This window comes from Eulemur rufifrons, chromosome 18, assembly GCF_041146395.1.
Source record: "Eulemur rufifrons isolate Redbay chromosome 18, OSU_ERuf_1, whole genome shotgun sequence".
Taxonomy (NCBI): Eukaryota; Metazoa; Chordata; class Mammalia; order Primates; family Lemuridae; genus Eulemur; species Eulemur rufifrons.
Window position 1 is genome coordinate 48,428,254 of NC_091000.1, and position 21,567 is coordinate 48,449,820.

At 38.9% G+C, this 21,567-nt stretch overlaps 3 protein-coding genes and 1 pseudogene across 3 annotated transcripts; 2 read left to right on the forward strand and 2 right to left on the reverse strand.

Moving 5' to 3' along the window:
- Positions 1-9,312: 9,312 nt before the first annotated feature.
- H1-2 (H1.2 linker histone, cluster member) lies at positions 9,313-10,987 on the forward strand. The gene has a single exon (XM_069493204.1). It carries the CDS (start codon positions 9,320-9,322, stop codon positions 9,959-9,961), a length of 642 nt encoding a protein of 213 aa, XP_069349305.1. The 5' UTR covers positions 9,313-9,319; the 3' UTR covers positions 9,962-10,987.
- Positions 10,988-17,359: 6,372 nt separating this feature from the next.
- LOC138398902 (histone H3.1) lies at positions 17,360-17,770 on the reverse strand. The gene has a single exon (XM_069493356.1). It carries the CDS (start codon positions 17,768-17,770, stop codon positions 17,360-17,362), a length of 411 nt encoding a protein of 136 aa, XP_069349457.1.
- An 826-nt stretch (positions 17,771-18,596) lies between these two features.
- Positions 18,597-18,986, reverse strand: LOC138398856 (histone H2A type 1-D-like). The gene has a single exon (XM_069493307.1). It carries the CDS (start codon positions 18,984-18,986, stop codon positions 18,597-18,599), a length of 390 nt encoding a protein of 129 aa, XP_069349408.1.
- A 1-nt stretch (position 18,987) lies between these two features.
- Positions 18,988-19,698, forward strand: LOC138398799 (histone H2B type 1-B-like; annotated as a pseudogene).
- The last annotated feature ends 1,869 nt before the right edge of the window (positions 19,699-21,567 follow it).

Consider the following 21,567-nt stretch of genomic DNA (forward strand, 5'->3'; position numbering starts at 1 on the left):
CATGGCATTTCAGTTCTTACCCTTGCAGCTGCAGCTCAAACTATATCTCACTAAAACTTCCAACTGGTATTAAAAAATACATCATTTATCTGTTTGCCATGGATTTTGTGCATACTTCTGATTATAACAATTGATTTACAAACTCAGTATGTGTTTAGGAGAGAAAAATTGAAACCAAACAAGCAAAAGGCACCTGCAATCCCATCTTCCAGGGATAAAACTCCATTGACATAGCCATGTAGATTTTTCCAGTAGATAAAGCTATAGCTAAGATATAAATTTTATAAACCAAGGTTATGACTTAACCAAGGATGTACAAGGCATCTCTGAAGAGGTGCAAAGCAGTCCTCACAATATCTAGAAGCACTCAAAAGACAGTTTTTCTCTGACCTTCTCCTACCCTCTTGTATCTCAGTCCCACTCTTCTTTGAGGATACCCATACTAACTAGAATTCCTGTTTCCCAAGGTGAGTCACAGAAATCAGAATCCCTTTTCCCCAAAGCCAGCCACAAAACCTAAAAATATTACTCTAACTTTCCCTCTGCCTTTCTAACTAAAGATTGACCATAAAGACATTCTCCGAACTGCCTTGTTTGACTGTAGATCATAAGACCCCCATTCCAGAGAGGGTCGTGCCCCATCCCCAGAAGGAAAGGAATGCGTGCTCAGAGAGGCCAAGAAGAATCTATAGGCAGGCCTTGCTGGGTTTCCCCACTCAGTCTGTTAGCATTAGATCAAATTACATTTCTACATGGATATCCATATTTTGTTGAACCTAAGCACAAAAATGGACAGTTCCTCCTGTATCTTAGGTCTTCATTCTGAAGGCTGCCGTATACACTTTAATAAATTTGTATGCCTTTTCTCCTTTAATCTTCCTCTTGTCAGTGATTTTCAGCAAAACTTCAGAGAGTGAAGGGGAAGTTTTCTCTTGGCCCCTGCAAGTACTTACACTTAATTTGTTACTCTCATTTAAGACACAATTGAAGTGGCTTTTCCATGAAACTATGTCTACTCCCATTACTTGGTAAAATTAACCATTTCTTCTTTTGGTCTCTACCCTCTACTGGCAGACACTACACATCAGTGTCCATTCTTTTCCCATCTTTTCCCTTTTATTGTAATCAGTACACACTATGAAGGTCATTATAATTTCCTCTGCTTAATAATTGTTTGGGGAAGTGAACGAATAGACCCACATGAGCATCCTGTCAATTTGACAATATATTTCTCTTTAGAAATAACATTAAAGTTCCTGGGAGCAAGCCTCTGTAATTGATTGTTCTGGGCCCGTACTCCAGTAGCACAGCTTCCCAATACTGTCATCGTCAATTGTGGGTAATAATCATTTCTGACCATCAAAAGACTCTGTATGTGAATGACTTTTGAAATCTACTAAATAAGTACTACAACGTCAACTCAAAAGTTAATGATTCGCTAGGCAGCCTTGGTCGGTAGCTGTCCCACTACCGACAGTTTTAGTTTGGAGCGCCATCTTGTGTCCACTAGGGCAAACAACAGCCTACGCTGTAAATGCTTTTGGACAGGGAAGCATTAAAGCCAAAACAAATATATTTTTTGTTTGTTATCTTTCAGCAGTTCTGCTATTCTTGAAAAATTTGAAAGTTTTTTTTTTAAAAAAAAAACTTTATGTTTAATTCTCTACCCAAAACTCTTTGAAAGTGCTTGTTAGCAATTGGACGTTTTCAATTTCATTAATTTATATTTTGCATTCGCAGATAAAGAAACAATGGTGGGGGGGCTTTTTCTGTTGAGCTTTTATACAATCTCCATTTAGTGCAGTCTTTTATTTAGGGTCTTGTTTGGGGAGGGTGTGTTTAAGGGAATGTGGGTTACAATCAAGTTATTGGGTTGATCCCAGGCACATTGTAAGGTCACAAACCCCTTGATTCTCTGTTTCTTGATTGGCATATAATGATTAAAAAGTTTATTATTATTACTCTGATCTCCATAATTATTGATATACCTTAATCAGGAATTTCATCATTTTGCTCCCCATCAGGAAATAGCTAGTTCCAGTGTTACAATATTAGTGCAGCAGTATTTTCTTCTGTTATCCTCCTCACTGTGGTCATTTTATTTTAAAAATGAAAAGAACTAATATAATATTTTTAACGTTTCCCTTTAAAACTCATTTTTAACCTCCACTCCCAGGTAAAATTGATTATTCTCTTTTTCATATCCACTCAGACCTTTTTTTCACAGCCATTATTACATACCTTTTTTTAGGTCCTTGTTTCCCACCCCGCACCATGAAGGTAGAGCCTGTCTTATTTACTTTCTTGTCCTCTGTAGTCAGCACAGTGTTGGGCTTATTGAAAGTGTTGAGCAATTCTTTGTGGCGTGAATGAATCAGCCAATATGATTTTCGTAGACCACTCAGACAAGAGTCCATGGCACTTAATTTGTTCCATGTTCTTGCCTGCCTATGAAATCACTGCAGTCTCATGGCTTCTCAGTGCCTCGGAAGTATTATCTGTCAAAGAAGGATAATAATTTCTGTCCACCGAAAGAGACAGAAAACTAAGTGTATAACTAGAGGTTAAAAATTACCTCGATGTCAGGAGAAATAGGGACATGAGCCTCTTCAAAAATAAGAGTTCCTAGTTTGGAGCGCCATCTGGTGTCCACCAGAAAAATAGCATGATATATTATAAATGCCTGTCATTCTGAGGGGTAAGGTGTGAGATTGGTTGATGCAGGATGTATTTGCAGGGGTAAAAACGCCTCTCCCCAAAACTTACTAAATGTATTAGTAAGTAGTTAACAGTTGGGGGTATATTTTAATTTTATGCATTTTATAGATAGAAATTCAAAAGCCTTATCTTGTTTGACTTTAGTTCAGTTGGTGTTTTAATATTTGTGTGTTTAGGATACATGATTTGTAATCAGTGTGCAACGCTGTCTTGGAGAAGTCTTAATTCTCTATCTCCATTTCCTTATTGGTGGAATGATAATGACTGCAATGGTAGGTATCTCATAGGATGTTGGTAGCCAGAATGAAAACAGTGCATATAATGCCCGGTGCACAGGAAAAGTTCAGTTAAATATTATCTTTAACAGTATTATTGACACTTTTAAAACAACAGTTGCAGAAACCACCAATTTACACACAAGATTGTATATACAATATTTTGAAACAATTATTATTAATTCAACAAACATATATTTTTTTGCACTTGAAATATTCTAGAGGCTGTTCTAAGAACTATTTAAATATTAACTCATTAATCCTCATTAACAACCTATGAAAGAGGTAGTCTTATTATTGTCACTTTACATATGAGAAAACTGAGGCATACAGACGTTAACTTGTCCAAGTGTACACAGCTGGTAAATGGCAAAATTGAATTTGAACTCAGACATTCCAGCTTTCAAGGCAGTCAGATTAGTATGTTGACTAATATACTAAGCGGCCTCATATTTTCCCTGGATTATTTTGTAAAATTTTGAGGAAAATATCAGTGCTACAGTTAACCATGAAAAGTATAAGTAATCTATACATCAACTGAAACATAGCTACAAATACTTAGGTAAGCAAACATAGTAAGAATTTGGTCCCAATCAAAAGGTTTATTTGACTTGAGCAGGTTGAGATGAATTCAGTAGTAAAAAATGCAGAGTGATGGAATACCATAGTCCTTATGTATTGGCTAGTCACACCTGCCTGCCATCAAAAGTATGCACACCTGGGATACAGTAGGCAGGGATTGGGTGATTATGTGAGTGTCACCATAATCCTTTCCCATTGTGTGTTTTCACGAACTTGAGTGGTGGACAAAGAATGAGCCCCCAGGACACTAATGTGGGAATAGATCCTCAAAAAACAGGAGGTTCTCATACTGAAAAGATCTAATGGAAATAAAGCTCAAATGAGAGGTACTGTGTGCTCACCTTAATCCCAGAAACTGTATGCATATTTTCTATTAATAATTTAAACCTCACTATATTCCTGTGGGAGGTGAATGTTATTCCCATTTTACAGAAAAGACACTTGGCAGAGTTACCTAGCTGATGAGTGGAAATACTGGGATTAAAATCAAGCTTTCTTGCTTCAAAGCTGCTATTTTTCCAGTCCTCTGCACTACCAGCTCAGCTGTGTTCTCCACCTGCAGGCAGCCTGACAAGTTTCAGATTAGCGCAGAACTGCCAGGGTTTTGAATAAGCTAGGGAATGGGAAACTCTGGGGTTGACATTTACATATGTAAATATATATAAAACATATATAAATATATAGTATACAAATACATAAATATATAATAGTTACATGTAAACTTATATTTTTATATACATACATATAAATTCTATATAATTATAAATACACATAATTAATTTTATATTTTTAAAGGTTATAAATACATAATTGTTAATCTAAATTATTACCTCATTTAATGTTCAGCTTCATTTTCCAAAGTGGTAAATATATGTGGATACAATCTACATTAACAAAAGATTTTTGGACAGTCTGCTAATTTTTAGGAGTCTAAGGAAGTCCTGAAATCTAAAAGCTTAAGAACCACTGTTCTAAACTCTATCTTATTTTCCCACCTGGATTGGTAAGTACTTGAAGGCAGAGGTTTTACCAGCACATTAATATTTTTGTTGTCTTATTCTTCTGTTTTCTCAGTGGCTGTGTTTTTCCCATCATATTTTTCACACCGTGGGATAGTTATGCTTGTCTGTGTCAGTCCTACCAGGTATAAGTTCTTAAGAGAACACACTGTTTAACAAGTGCTCAGTAAGTATGTGAAAAGCACAGCATAGTGAAGGACTAGGAATAACAAAATAATATATATTAACAAATCTCTTAAAATTTATATTTCCATGTTTCCTCCAAAATAGTCATTGTATGAGACTATGTACTTATTCTGATTAAGGCTATTGCCTAATAAATATTTGTATCTTGTGCTTTATAATTGCTTATCATTATAGGCCTAGACTGGGAAGGTGTAAAAATGTATGCATTCTCATAATTGACAAGTTCTTATTTCTTGAAGGTAGATTTGACTGTTTGAAACAGTTTAAAGTCATTCGAAAGCAAGCTTGAAGAATAACGTGGCTATTAATGACCTAGTTTCCTGCATCACGTATACGATTCTAATGGCACTTTCAATATTAGGTAACTATGTTTTGCAATGTATTATTCCTTTTGCAACATTTTCTCTGTATTTATTGAACTAATGTATGTACAACTATGTTTTCCTTCAGGGTATGTCAGGGAATAAAGATGCAGCAACTTTGGTCTCAGCCCTTGAGGTGAGAAAACTCTTAGGCTCAGTTTTAATGTCCTGATTATTGGCCATTTGCCTACAAAGATTGAAGAAACAACAAAAAATGTTGCTCTGCATTATTTCTAAACATTGTTTGTGGGGCTGAAGCAAGGCATCAGACTGGAGGGCCTACAATCTTATTTAGGTTGCAAATCTCCTGAAGTCTCTTCTTGTGTAGTTTTTCTCAGGCTGCCCTATATATTTTTGGTCTCATATGGACAGCAGCACTGACACTTCACATTCTTTGAGGCAGGCACTACCAATGGGGATGGCTGTCATTAGCCTCATCCATTGGTGAGTCAGGAAAAAACAGGTTTTAATCATTCAAAGTTGGGGCCTATACAGGATTAATTAAGATTAGTTTAGCTGCCTCCAAATACTGATAGAAATCTCTGGCATGGTAGGTGGAGGGAGTGAAAGAAAACTCAATTGTAAGCCCTGCTCCTTACACTTGTCCCAACAACTCCTCTTAGTCTCCTTTGAGTGTGTCTTGCTGTTTGAGACTCCCGCTCATCAGTTTTGTTAATGCCTTTTGAACTTGACATTCTGCTCTACATATTTAATTTTGTCCACTAGGGTTTCCAGAGCCTAAAGAGTGAGGCATGAAACAAAATTAGCCAACCTATACTAATCATGATGTATACAAATACGAGATACATATATTGCATTGCAATATTTACTAACTGTCTCATCAATTTGTTGGTGGCGATCTTCCCACTCCAATTGAGGCCATCAATGTGGAGTGGGATGGTCACATCCTTAATCTGAACTTTCCCCTGGAGTTCATTTTAATAGATGTTTTTGTTGTTCACAGGCTTGTTCAATCTTATTTCAAAATCTGAGACTTCATGGTATACCTACCAGATCTCAGGTTGCTTTAGAGTTGATGGTCAAAAATTTTGTGTCTTCTGATTTTCAGAATGGCTCCTAAAGATTCTAATTCAGAGCCCTTAGGACAAACTGACCAACCAAGTATCACAGTATAATTTGCAAAAAGTGAAAATATGACTGGCATACAAGTACTGTATGTAGCAAGCTTGTGTATGGATCAGAATAAGATTTAATCTCTTAATGAGGGATGACAAATTAGGTCAAAGGAGGAGGAGAATAAAATATGTATTTAGGGAAAGCAAATGCTAGAAGACTGAAAAACCAGATACAAAATTGGTTAATGTTCTGTTAGGCAATACAATCATAACGGTTTATTTTTTTCTACCAGAAATAATTTATCTGCATCTCTACTAGACAAAAGCCTTATTAATTTATTAATATTCTATAAGTGAACCTCTAACTTTACATAATCTGGGCTCAATAAAAAGTAAATATTAAGTCAAAGTTATTTTTACTTAGAGCTATGCTGTCCATTGTGGTAGCTATTAGCTACATGTGGTCATTGAGCACTTGGGATGTGGCTAGTCTGAATCAAAATGTTCGACAAGTATAAAAAACACACCATATTTTGAAAATTTACCAATTAGAAAAAGAATGTAAACAATCTCATTTTTTAAAATATTGATTACATGTTGATGTGATAATATTTTAGGTATATTAAGTTAAATAAAGCATATCATTAAAATTAATTTCACCTGTTTCTTTTTAGTTTTTCAAATATGACTACTAGACAATTAAAAATTACATATGATTCAGTCTATGTTTTTGTCTAATGTTGCCTTATAGCATCAGATGACCCATAGAAGGCCATTTTATACAATTCTCTAATACAGCTTGGAGGGATATGAAGAAATATATTTGCCTTGTTTTTAAGTTTAACTTTTCTCAACACAAGCTACAAGGGATCTGAGGAAGGGTTACTTGTTTCTCTGCCTTCTGGCCTCTTCCATGCTGCCAGGAGGTGGGTGGAAAGATTTCTGGGTGGCTGGCTGTCCTAGTGACTTGGGGTCTGGACTTGGACTTCAGATTTGCATGTGAAGAGATGTGATTTGATTGATTTGACCTGAATGATCATATTAAAGAACTGAATCACCATAATCAAATTTACATGTCTATGATGTATAAACCAGGGCACCAATTTATAGTGAAAGGAGGTCCAGTGACCAGCTAATCAAGACTCCACACAGCTGTATTCCTGGTGGATACAATCACTTAGCTAAGTTTTAGATGAGGAGGTGGGTCATTGCCTGTAGAATCAGAGCAAGTGACATGTTCTTATTTTATTCCTTTTACTGAAGTATGTTAGTACAATGAACGTGCTTCAGTTGTTTGTATACTTTCAATAACTTATAAAAATTCCTATACCCAAAGTCGCTCTGAGGGATAGCCAGTCTAAAGTGCTTTTCTATGGCTGCTAATTCATCCATCACTAATCTCATTAGACTGTTAATTCCCAAAGGACATAAGCAGGAGTAGACATTGTTTCCAATTGTTGAACAAATGTTATTTAATAAAACAGTGGGGGTCACCCTTAGTCTACAAAAAGATACTTTATTTCTCATTCATCATTGAACTCAATTTGTATAATCTCTTTTGACTTTACCACAATCTAAAGCTGACATCTTTACTACCTATTTTCATGGAAATATATATCTGAACGGGAATTTTCGGTGAGTTGTAATACTTCCTTTGTACCTAAATATAAACATGTAATTATATTAAATATGTGATAGAAAAGTTTACCTTAACTTTTCTCTCAAGCAAAGAAAAATGCAATTACTTGGAGCCAAAGGGTGAAATATAAAGTAACTAACCTTAAAGCAGCTAAGCAAATTTAGAATAGAATAGTTTTAGAGGGGATAAGAAGAGGTGATACTAAGCTCATCAACAGCAGATGGTATAATAATTTATATGTTCTAGTACTTTTCCTATCTTTCTGTTTAAATTTTCGCTATTTAATTTTTTTTAATTTCAACTCTACGGTAGATCGTATGTCAAAAGTGTGTTTTATTAAAGCCAGTTGTTTTATTTCCATCTGTACCTTTGCGTTCCCACTTAGAGATTGTCCTTCTATACAGTGACATATGTTAGGCACTTTACTGACATATGTTAGGCACTTTGCATGTGAAGAGATGTGTTCATCTGAGTTGTTCAGATGAGTTCATCTTTATATTGCAGCATACAAAAATAAATAAATAAATAAGTGCTTGTTTTCTTTGAAAACAGATCATATCAATGTCCCTAACTGCCAAGCCTATTGGGTGTTCTTTGCAGGCTTAAGGGGTCTCTCTTCTTCCCTTATTATCCCCTATTCTTGAGGGCCAGATCCCCTGCCTTGCACAACTCAGAGGGGGAACTCAAAGCTTTTTAAAACCTGCCCAATTTCTCGCCTTTAGAGAAATGAAAAGGATGCCCCGCCCCCATCTATGAAAAGAGATTTGATAAAGATTTTCAAAGTCTTTAAATCAAAGATTTAAGTCTGTAACCCCCCACTCCCCTGGGTCCCCCATCTAAGGCTTATGAACCCCCTCCCATCCCACCCTAACTGCTTTGGACTGGCTCTGGAATCCTTGTCCCAGTCCACAGTTCCTGTGGGTCTGTACGCAGAATTCACAGAGGACCTGTGTTACTTCCCTTGCGAAGAAACAGAATTATAGTGAAAATGTAGGTGGAAAACATTTCGTTTTTGTTCCCAAAATAAGGGAAGCATGTGCCCAACCACCCCTGCGAAAAAGAACTTTGAGGGGCAAAGGAGCGAACAGGTAATTTAGAAGAAAAACAGAAAGTGGTCTCTGACTGCCCTGGACTTCCTCAGGAGTTGGGGGAATTGGGGACGTCTGGACTCGTTGTGTTTGTGATTGTGGAAAAATCAATTGGAGAGCACGAAGCCTGAGGCTTCTCGGATCCTTTTCTGACCAAACCCAGGTGATTTGGTGCGGGGCATTTTAATATTTTCCCCCTTTTGTGAGGTGGAACAAACACAACTTGGGCGCAGCGCAGCGGCTCAGAGCCTGCCAGCCAGGCGGCCGAACAGCGCACCAATCAGCGCGCGCCTGCGCTCTATATATACGGCGGCCCTGCCGAAGCCTGTTCTATCGGCGTTTTGCCACTTGTACCTTAGTTGTTGATCTTCAATATGTCGGAGACTGCTCCTGCCGCTCCTGCCGCCGTGCCCCCGGCGGAGAAGACTCCGGTGAAGAAAAAGGCAGCCAAAAAGTCTGCAGGGGTGCGCCGTAAGGCGTCTGGCCCCCCGGTGTCAGAGCTGATCACTAAGGCTGTAGCTGCCTCCAAGGAGCGCAGCGGGGTGTCTCTGGCTGCGCTGAAGAAGGCGTTGGCGGCTGCGGGCTACGACGTCGAGAAGAACAACAGCCGCATCAAGCTTGGTCTCAAAAGCTTGGTGAGCAAGGGCACTTTAGTGCAGACCAAGGGCACCGGCGCTTCTGGTTCCTTCAAACTCAACAAGAAGGCAGCTTCCGGGGAGGCTAAACCTAAGGCCAAGAAAGCAGGCGCAGCCAAGCCCAAGAAACCCGCAGGGGCAGCCAAGAAGCCCAAGAAGGCGACTGCAGCCGCCACTCCGAAAAAGAGCGCCAAGAAGACCCCGAAGAAGGCGAAGAAACCAGCCGCGGCTGCTGTGACCAAGAAAGTGGCCAAGAGTCCAAAGAAGGCTAAGGTGACCAAGCCCAAGAAGGCTGCCAAGAGCGCAGCTAAGGCCGTGAAGTCCAAGGCCACCAAGCCTAAGGTTGTCAAGCCCAAGAAGGCAGCACCCAAGAAGAAGTAGATGTGAACATCTGCTTCTAAAACCCAAAAGGCTCTTTTCAGAGCCACCACTGACCTCAAAAAGAGCTTGTAACATCTGCCTGCTTGGGTATCTTCCTTGTAACTTATTCTAAGGCACCATAAAGATTGCAGCTGACAGAAACGGTCAAGGGGATGGGAGAGACTGGCTGCAGCTAGGTTAGAACCCGCTGTCCTTACCCCTCCCATTCCCCGGGGAAGCTTGCTTGTTCCTGGCCACTCCGCAGTGTTAGCATTCTGGTCAGCTGTTCTGAGACGTCTTTGGCTGATGTGTTTGGAATAGCCGCCAGCCCCGCCCCAAGCTTGTGAACGGCCAAAAAAAAAAAAACAAAAAAACCCACAAACCCTGCAAAGCAAGAGTCAGTCTTTTAGTCATAAGGGGTACCCGATTGGACTAAAAAGTAATTCAAAAGTCCCGCCCTGCTCTCGGGTTGGCCCACTCCTGCAGCCCGTAACTTTCATCTTGTATTTAATTGGATGATGGCTGGCGTTGTTTATTCTTCTGTATGTTTTAACGGAATTTAAAGTTTTTGTCTTTGTCTCCTGAAAGAAATGGGTCTGGTATTGGGACACTTGATACGTCATCGCTAGTCAAGTTGATGAATTATGAGTGTTGGTAGCATTCAGCCCTGGGACAGAGCGGGTTCAGGTGCTTTTGTCCTGCCTCTGCCTTTAATTTCCGATAGCCGTGGCAACTAAGGAACGCATTTAAAAAGCAGCTATAGCAGGGGCACCAAACCCTCCCTTCTACCCAGGGCAATGGTGAACTAGGGATCTTTTTGTTCCTCGTATCGTGCAAGCTCTCCGAAAAGAAGCGATGGATTTGAGAGCATTAAAAACAACTTTTAGCCAGCCATTTTGTCCTCCCGTGGCGGTTACTGATTCTCACTTTGGACAGACATCAACATCTAAAAACCGAAGTTGCTTTAAACTCATTTTTGTACAGTTCAAATGTTTCTACGCGGAGAACAAAGTATTGGTTTTATTAACTATTGAAAGTGCGTGTATGGATGGAAAGCATGTTTCTAATAAAGGCCTTTAATTTTCATTAACAATATTCCCTGGATTCTTTCACATCCACGGTGTTTCTCCTGAGTATAGAAAGTTCAGTATCCCATTTCTCTGTTTTGTTTGTTTGTTTTTTCTTCTGGTGGACATAGATTTTGATGAGACCCATATTACAGGGACAGGGGTTTCTGGAGACCTGCAGCTCAGTTATTCTATCATTTTCACAACGATGAATATATTGTGAGCAAATTCCCCCATTAGTGGTACTGACCACGGATTTCATCCGCCCTAGAAGGAAGGAAAGGAAGGGAGTGAGGGGAAGGGAGGCAAGAGGAGGCAAGGAGGCAGTGAAGAAGGAAAGAAAATACTCCCATAGGTTTCTTTAAGTCGTTTTGTGTTGTTAATTTTACATTAACATTAAATAAACAAGTTTCCGTGTATTTTAGTGTAAAGTTTAACATATGGACCCATTTTTCCACCCAAGACCATTCCCTCCCCAGTTTGGATCCCACCTTTATCCTAGGCTAAATTCCATGAACAGGTGGACCAAATCAGTCTTTTATTTTGTTTTTTTGGTCTTTCTGGCCATTCCTAAGGTAGGATCATACTGTTTTAAATATTCTTTCACAGTGCTCTTTTCAATGCTGAGAATACCTGACAGCAGGTATTCAAATAGTAACTAAATATTTAGTACCTTAGTCAACAATAGCCTAATGCTACTTCTCAATGCCTACCTACCTCATTCACCTCACTTCATCTCATCACATAGGCACTATCATCTCACAAAAAGGGTGAGTACAGTACAATAAATTTTGAGAGAGATAGATCAGATTCACAACTTTTATTACAGTATATGGTTATAATTGTTCTATTTTATTATCAGTTATTGCTGTTAACCTCTTACTGTGCCTTTTTTATTATATAAATTAAATGTCATAGGTATTTATGTATAGAAAAACATAGTGAATATAGGGTTTGGTACTATCTGGTTTCACGCATCCACTGGGGTTCTTGGAATGTAGCCCCCCCAAAATAAGGAAGAACAAATTTAAATGAATGTTTAATAAACTGAGTTGTTATAACGTGACTTTAATTGCTGATAGAGCTAATTCCCTCTCATTACTCAATTTTTCACAATTGTACTGTTTATTCTATTTTTTATTTTATTTTTCCATATGTACTTTAAGATAGCTCCCCCTCCTGCTCCTCTACTCCACATCGCACATAAAACAAACAAAAAAGCCCTCAATACACAATTAGTAGTTTTATTGGGATTCTGTTAAACTTATAAATTAACTTGGGGAAATACTGAGTTTTCTTATTCAGGAATTTTTGTTTTTTCATTTGTTCAATTATTCTGTTATCTAACCAGAGTGTTTTAATTTTCTTCTAAATATATCTTAGCGTTTCTTCTTACCTTTATTCCCAGACATTTTATCTTCTTTGTTGCTATTGGAAATGACAACCTAAAGATTTTAGATTCCTTGAGGGCCAACATCTCATAAAGCGCACATTAAAGCTACTCACTTACTGAAGATCTATACATGAGTGAATTAACAAATTGTAAAATAGTACTGTCCTTAGCCATATAAGGGGAGCACAAATGCAAGCTGTATATGTAATTTTAAACCTTCTAGAAGCCACACAAATAAGGAAAAAGAAACAGGTGAAATCAATTTTAGTAATATGCTTTATTTAACCTGATGTCCAAAACATTATCATTCAACATAAAATCAATGTAAAGATATTTAGGAAATATTCTACATTCCTTTTTGTTTCTCATACTAAGTCCTTGCAATCTCATCTGTATTTTACACTTATAGCACATCTCAGTTTATAGTAGCCCATTTCAAGTACTGTTAACCATATGTGGCTTATGGAGATAGGGACAATGCAACTCTAGAATGCCCTTTGGTCTTATCCTGACCTCATTTTTTTGGTTCAAAGCTTGAATGCTAGTGTTTCCTAATATCCACTGTGTTTTGTGTACTAAAATTTTGAGGATAAAGGGTGTCTGGCCTAAAGCAATGATAGATTGGTCCAGAGGTCAATTTGAACCAATCAAAAATTTTCTAGAAATTAGAATTGAGTTATGTAAGCTGAACTGACCTGATGTCAGGGGGTGAGGTTGCCTTCTTACAAACTAAATAGAAAAAACCAAAAGATCTGATATGTAAAAGGAATAGAATGAAGGTAAAGTACAGAGAAAAGCAGAGATGAGAGATGTATGGAGCTGCTCTATCTGGGTTCCTGACATCTCCTAAGTTCTTGGTTCTTAGTGTCATCTGAAATGCTGGCATGGGGGCTACCTCCCTTAGCTCAGGTTGGGTCGAGTTGTAGCAACTTGGAGACCTAATTAAGACACTCCAAGTATAATCACAATTAGTACTTAAAGTAATGGTACCGTGAACTTCTTTGTTCCTTTCTCCCTCAAATACTTTCAGGTCTACCCATTTACTTGATTTTCACATCAACTCCAAGAGTTAGGCAGGAGAGGAATCAAGCCAAGGGAAGAGAGTTGAGTTTCTAATTTTCCTTCAGAGCCTTTAGGGTCTCAGTTCATTGGACTTATATACTTATCATTAATCCTGAGATTGAATGTCTCCTGTAAACATATTTCCATAAATGACAGATGTCCTTTACTTTCAAATGAAACATATTCCTCAAATTAACAGAGAGTTAAAAACTGTAAAAATTTCCACTGTGACCTAGCCTTTAGATTCAGTCTTCAGTATGTTTCCTCAGTTTTGTCCACATTCTTTAGTTTTGTTTCATTCCATCACAATTGTTCACCTAGTTGACAGGCTTAGGTCTAATGAGCCATTGATTTGAATCTAAAAATTGGGTACTTTAAGACAAAAAAAAAAATTGTCTTAATTTTATTTAGTTTATGAAACTGTCAGTTGGAAAAATTTTTTCTCTACCCTCTTAAAGAGGTTTAGTAACGGGAGGCTTGTGAATTTAAATAACAAAGGACAGATTAATAGGAGAAAGAAGCATACAGTTTTATTACAACTACAGAGCTCACAGAAGGAAAAAGTGAATCTTTAAAAAAGCAGTTAGACTGTGAGACTTATTTATATACCATTCTAGCAAAGGAAAGGTAGTTTGGGCTTCACAGGATGATAAATTATAGGGAAGTGACTGGAAATATACGGGCAAATCTAATGGAAGATAAGAATTATTTTAGTAAGGTTTGTTTTTGTAGACTCATCTCAATGCCAACTCACTATCTCTAGTGATAAGAATTGGTCTCTTTTTCCTGGTATAGGAGACAAGGACACTTTCACAAGGGAAATTTATGTCACCTTCAAAAAGGGAAATGTATGTCCTACTTTTAGTTGAGTAAGGGAAACACAGAGAACTTTTCCTACATCTGTTGATTCTCAATTGCCGTCAGCTGAAAATAATTCTTATGTCGAAGTGACGTATTTTGGGATGACATTCTGATTCTCTTCAAAATCTATATTTTATTTGACACTATTAATATTATTTCAAATTTTCATTTAGTTTTATAAAATAATATTAGCAAACAGCAATACTATATTCAAATACTTCCCCAAATACTGCTGATTAGCCAAAAATGTCGGTGACTATTGCATAAAGAGCTGACTGATAATTCAACCATGAAAATTCATGAATTTGTTCATGTATGATAGAAGTGTAACACAGAAATCAAATTCTTCTTGTAATATAGTATATTACACAAAACTTTCATATACAGTGCTCTAATCTCATGGCTAAAAAATTAAATATCCTATTAGCCCCCTAGGCAAAGCTCTAGGTATTTTGGCTATGTAAACCTGAGAGAAATGTAAAAGGTGGCTTTGTGGTTAAAATCCATGCCAGAGTTGAACAGGCCCAGTACGAAACAGAATTACATCATTAGAGGATTTCTGAAGGGAACAGGGATTTAGGGCACAGTGGCAACAACAGCTTTGAGAGCTAGCATTTCTTGAGCACTTATTTATAACATGCCAAGCACTCTTCCTAATTACTCTACATTTACTTCCAAACACATTTTTGTCACCACACTTTGAGGTCGGTGTCATTATTATCCCCATTTTAGAGATGAAGAACCAAGGCTTGGTGACATTAAGGATGTAGGTAGGTAGTTTCTAATCTGTGAGTCAATATAATTATCCTCACATACTAGTGCTGTCCCTTGCCAATGTAAGAACCATATATGTAATTTCAAAGTTTCTAGTGACCACATTAAAAAAAAGTAAAAAGAAACAATTTCAATCTATTTTAATATTTTTAACCCAGCTTAAGCTGATACTGTTTCAATAAGTAATATAAAATACTGAGTTTTTATTTATTTATTTATTTAGGTACTAAGTCTTTGAAATCTAGTTTGTATTTTACACTTAAAGCACATATTAATTTGGACTGGCCACATTTCAAGTGCTTAATAGCCACACATGGCTAGTGGCTATCGTCTTGAACAGTATAGCTTTTATACACTGTAGGGAAGACACATAAGCAAATACCTGCTCTGGAGCAGAATCCAGATATTTCCAAGGAAATAATTTTTCTGGCCTAATCCTGAAGCCCAGAGAGCATCCCTAAGACTTGATGTTTTATTGGCTCATCCTACCCACTTTACCTCACACAGGCCCCTAACCAGAGGAATCTAACAGAACTTAGTCCAGGCCAAGCTATGCAATCCCCTCCTAACCACCTCAGGCAGCTCAATTTCTGAAATACAGTTATCTTTGAGGAGGAAATTGTATCTGACAGCCCATTTTGGGGTAATCTTATTGATCAAAAGATACTAAGAGTGTGGATTTGGTGTGAGACTGCCTGCCTGGCATTATTATTTGCTAGTAGTATGAATTTGGCTAATTTACTGAAATTCTTTTGGCTGAAGTTTGAGCTCTATAAAATGGAGACTGAGACACCAATCACTTCACATGCTACTTGACCCATGAAACACTATCAATAATAGCTAATTAGGCTGACTCCTTTAGTGAATCCATTGTTTTATTGTTCCTTCCTTCCATGAAGACCTCTCTAAAAGGTGATATTCAGTACAGGAGCTATAAAACCTTGCAAAGTTGTCCCAGGAAATTCACCTTGGTACTGAAAATCTTCAAATTGCTTAAAGTTGACTTTATATCCTCCCCACTAAGCTTTTTCCTCTTGGTATCTCTGAGAACAGCACCATCATCCAAAACATCATACACAAAGCAGTGTTTTATCTCTGATGCCCCGGAATCATCTCAGACCAGTGATTCTCACTTCTAAGGTCCTATGTTTGAACACAGTGGCAGGATCCGGGGGAAGGCCATGTATATCTGGAAAAGCATAGCCAGTGCTCAGAGGTAGATTTATCCTCAAGCTGATGAAAATCAGGTGTCAAGCCCTTTTCCAAGGCCCTGGGAGAGGCTCTACAAATGTATTCATGTTGTCTCATTTTTTTTTTTTTTTTTTTGCCATGTTGACATACTTTAAACAAATGGTTAATACCTTTATTTTATTTCTACTTGATCTCCTCTATTACAATTAACCATTGTGTGATTATGTTGGAACGATGACGAAAATGTTGGGATTCGGATAAGAGAAAATTTAGTTGAAGATGCATTTAGTATAGGATTAATACATTATATATAATGTGATTTGCATAGGTGCTAGCCAATCTGATGTAAGAATTGCTTCAAATATTCCTAATGCACACTGGGACAACTCACCTAGACTCCTGGCAAGACGCTGGGCTAGAAAACTCCAAATATTCATAATACCCACCCAGCACTGAGAGTGGGTACATAGTAGAGTAGAAATGTATAGAGCCAGAAGCTAGTCTGGGAAGAATTCTTACACATTTTATGGCTCACATATGAAAAAAAAAAAAAAACATTGACAGAGGATTTTCCAAATTTGAAAACAATCCTAAAAACTTAACATAGATAGCATCAGAGTATTCGGTCAAAAACAAAAATATATACTATATTGTTTGAGGGTTAATAAAATATGCCAATTTTTCTGATTTTTGTGGTAAGTATGGCTTTTTTATGCCCATATAAAGGCTGTTTGACCAAATTCAAACGAAAAGCAGGAAAAAGGTGTTTGTAAATTAAAGAGAAAAATGTTTGCTAAGGTCTCAAGGGGAAAATTCCCTCAATTAAAAGCCTTCTTTGGCCTCCATTTCCTGTACCTTTCCAGATCCCAGAAGGCCTAGATAGGGATCGCTCCCAATGCAAAGCGTCCGCGTAAGTGAGTGCACAAGCATAAAGCACACTCACCAATTACTTTTTCCAACATGGAACAAATGAAACTTCATTGCATTTTGTCTTAGTGAGACAACTACTTTCAATGAAATTGTGGGTGGCTCTGAAAAGAGCCTTTTCAAGTAGGAGGAAAGAGGCTTGATTTATGCCCTTTCCCCACGGATGCGCCGCGCCAGCTGGATGTCTTTGGGCATTATGGTCACTCTCTTGGCGTGGATGGCACACAGATTAGTGTCCTCAAAGAGCCCCACCAGATAGGCCTCGCAGGCCTCCTGAAGCGCCATCACCGCCGAGCTCTGGAAGCGCAGGTCGGTCTTGAAGTCCTGCGCGATCTCCCGCACCAGGCGCTGGAAAGGCAGTTTGCGGATCAGCAATTCGGTTGATTTCTGGTAGCGGCGGATCTCGCGCAAGGCCACCGTGCCAGGCCGGTAGCGGTGGGGTTTCTTCACGCCGCCGGTAGCCGGGGCACTCTTCCGGGCCGCTTTGGTCGCAAGCTGCTTACGCGGCGCCTTACCGCCGGTGGACTTGCGGGCAGTCTGCTTAGTACGAGCCATTTGGAGTAACTGAAGACACGCCAAAAGTCCGTTCTAAACTATGCTTAAGTTGCCTTTAAATAGAGTTAGAAGGATTCTGATTGGCCTTGTGATATTTCAAAAGTCCCGCGCGATAAAATCATTGGCTGAAGAGTGACCAGTGATTGGTTTATTAGTAGAGACTCTGATTGGATGAATTGCTCCACCCGCCAAGCCTCAGCCCTTTCGTTCAGTCTGTTATTTGAGAAGATAGTCTGATGTTCTAGTTCATCCCATCACCAAGTACAGTGTACATAACAAAGCATTTAAGGATTGTGTTAAAATGTAAATTCTGATTTAGTGAGTCTGAGTGGGACCTGAAATTCTGCCTTCTTAACACGCTTGCAAGTTATCAGTGCTGCTGAATTCCCACTGGATCACAGCAAATGTTCCCTGATTTATGCTGGACAATATGTTTTGCTAAAGATCAGAATTTGTAAAAGTCCACACTACTTTGTTATTAGCTAATGGCAAATTTCCTTGCCCTTTGTTTCCCCCCGGAGTCCAAGTGACATACCTGCCCTGCCTTTGTTCTCGAAGTGTATTTTTTGGTTTATCTTACCCGGTATGCCCTGAAATGGAGTGCTTAAGGGGCGACATATTTCCTCATAACTCATTTAATGTCTCAACATCACTGTCTTTCACGAATACTCAAGTTTTTGTTGCTAACTCGACAGGATTAAAAGAAAAAAATCTGAAATTTAACGGAGTTACCAGCTTTTCTTGTGAAAATATGGATGGCTCTGAAAAGAGCCTTAAATAGCATAGCAAATAACAAGTGAGTTACGTTTTCTGGCTGAAGTTGATTTTACTTGCCCTTGACTTTATGGTGGCGCTCAGTTTTCTTAGGCAGCAGCACGGCCTGAATATTGGGCGGGACGCCGCCTTGAGCGATGGTGACTTTGCCCAATAATTTGAGCTCCTCGTCATTGCGGATAGCCAGCTGCAAATGGCGAGGGATTATGCGAGTCTTCTTGTTGTCACGGGCCGCGTTGCCTGCCAGTTCCAAGACCTCAGCGGTCAGATACTCCAACACCGCTGCCAGGTACACTGGCGCGCTGGCCCCAACGCGCTCAGAATAATTGCCTTTGCGAAGAAGATGGTGGACTCTGCCCACGGGAAACTGTAAGCCTGCTCGAGATGACCGAGTCTTGGCCTTTGCTCGAGTTTTACCTCCCTGTTTCCCGCGTCCAGACATAATGATGTAGTACCACAGCAAGAGATTAGTATAACAGGAACAAAACGCAGTACAAGCTGAAGAAATACATTTGTAGGCTGTGTTGGGCTGTGATAGAAAGCTATCCTATTCGTTGAATAACGTTGTTTTCTTGTCCAATGGGAAAAGAATACATCATCCTTTATTTGCATAAACACCGCCCTTAGAATCTGTGTATTGCTTCTGACCAATCAGAAGCAACAAATTTTGAACCCTCATTTGAATTACAGGACCATAAATACTTGGGTTCCGGAGTGTGCTCTAAACTCTTGCGGAGAGTTTGATTAGTGTTTTTACGTTTTGTAGGAAGAGACTATTCCTGAACCTTCTAAATTTGCTCCAGCTCCTAAAAAGGGTTTCAACTAGTCCATCACTAAGGCACGCAAGAAAGATGGTAAGAATCGTATAGCGCAGCCGCAAAAAGAGCTATTCTGTTTATGTGTACAAGGTGCTGAAGCAAGTCCATCCCAACATATGAATCTCTAAAGCTATGGGGATCATGAACTCATTTGTTAATGACATTTTTTAGCGAATCGTGCGGGAGGTATCTCGCCTGGCACATTACAACAAGCGCTCGACCATCGCCTCCAGGGAGATCGAAAGGGCTGCGCCTTTGCTGTTGCCAGGGGAACTGGTAAGCACGCCCGTGTCTGAGGGAACCAAGGCTGTCACCAAGTGTACCAGCTACAAGTAAATATTAGGTACTCCCTAATCTAAAGGCTTTTTTTAGACCCACCCACTTTGTTGAAAGAGAGCTATAACATTTAAGTGGAGATAGTGCTATGGTTTGATTACTAATGAATAAACTTGAATGTTGATACAGCAAACTTGGAGGTGAGATTGGCGAAGGTCTTGAACCGTCATTTTGCTTAAAGCAGCACTCACCCAAAAGATGGCGATTTCTATTTCTTATCTATGTATTTAACACACATCCTCATTTCCTTTGAGTGTTCATTCAGTCATTTACTTTGATGTCACTACTCCCCTTCCTGACCCAGCGCGTTTCTGGTGCAGACTAATTCCATGCTGGATAATGAAGTAGTTAAGGGGTTTCAGAGGCGACGGGCGGGAGTCATGAAGAGAGGGGGCGGTGGGAGTGCATGTAGGGATGGATGTTTATTCCTGGAGCTTGAACTCACTGTGAATTCTGGCCTCAAACGCTGGGGAAACTGCAAGAGAAGTGTGAAATTCACCTGGGCACCTCTATGTGGTATACCTCCAGGTCTTTGCACGATGAAATTAAATTCGTCTAATCTCGCATTATAATTGTTTATCGATGACAACAGTTAAATAGCGTTTAAGTTTTTCATGCATCCCAAAAATCCAAACTTCCATTTCCTGGGCCTCTTAACATTTGGGTTTACAGCTAGAATGGAGCGTGGATTTGGGCTTAAACTCTGGGAGGGACAAAAAATTTGAATCTCCTGCCCTTTCCCATCTGGGGCCATCTCATAGCTGACTGGGAGGGCCCCAGTTGAAGAGGGGAGACACACCGGTTTCCTTCAGGAGACGTTTTTGGAAGAATCCAGGACTCCAAAAATAATAGCTAGAAAAAGACAGGAAGGGCAGTGGTTGAGGAGGAAGAGTCAATAAGGTCACATCTGGGTCCCGGACTTGGGGACAGGAAGCAGAGCAGTAAGAGACAGCTGTTGACTACCTATTAAAAAGGAGGGGGAAAATATTTTCCTTCTGCTTATGAGCACTTTATATAGGTGATGTTCAGCAGTGTCTTTGGATGAAGAAATAAAATTTAAAGTTTCTCAAACAGGACCCCTTTTATAAAAGATTGAAAAATAAAATTATCTTCTAGATCCCACACAAGATGTCAGTGAAGCACTGTATGAGAAGCACTTCCTATGTCAGTACTATATATGCAAACTATCATTGTGAAAGACAGATTTGGTTTAAAAATCAATTTTTGTTTTTTAGATTATAAAACAACTGCCTTCCCTGAAAAAAGTTATTAACAAACTCAGGCTTCAGTTTAAGAAAGTGACCTTTAGTGTATTCCCTTTGGGGAGTGAGACCTGGTGGTAATATTATTTCTTAGCATTTTCACAATGAACTCTTGAGATTATTTTCCTACCTTGTCTTTTGCAACTTTGTTGCATGCCTGCCTCCTTCCTTTCTTCTTTTTTTCATTCTTTCCTTCCTTCTCTTTTTCATTCTTTCCTTCCTTCTCTCTTTCCTTTTTTTTTTCTTTCAAATAAGAAATCCAGAATTCTTTTTTTCCAAAACTATACCCTTAATTGTCAAACCCAAGACAAAACCTAGGCCTCCTAAACTCAAAGGTAGGTCTTTTTGCTACCCATACTGTTATTTGGCTGATCTTTAATCAGTGACTAGGGAATTAAAAATAAAATCAGACTCCTGGACTCCACAGGGAGTGTAAAGAAGTCAGAAATGTCCATAAATCTGCCCAGTTGATTCTGATGAGGCTCCAGCTTTGTATATAACAGGACCAGAGAGCAAGCCCATCAACTTGCGTGCAATTAGAAGGGTTTATGCACTCCCTTCCCTAATAAACTCCCCACATTGTCTCCAAAGTTGCAGTCTCTGGGTT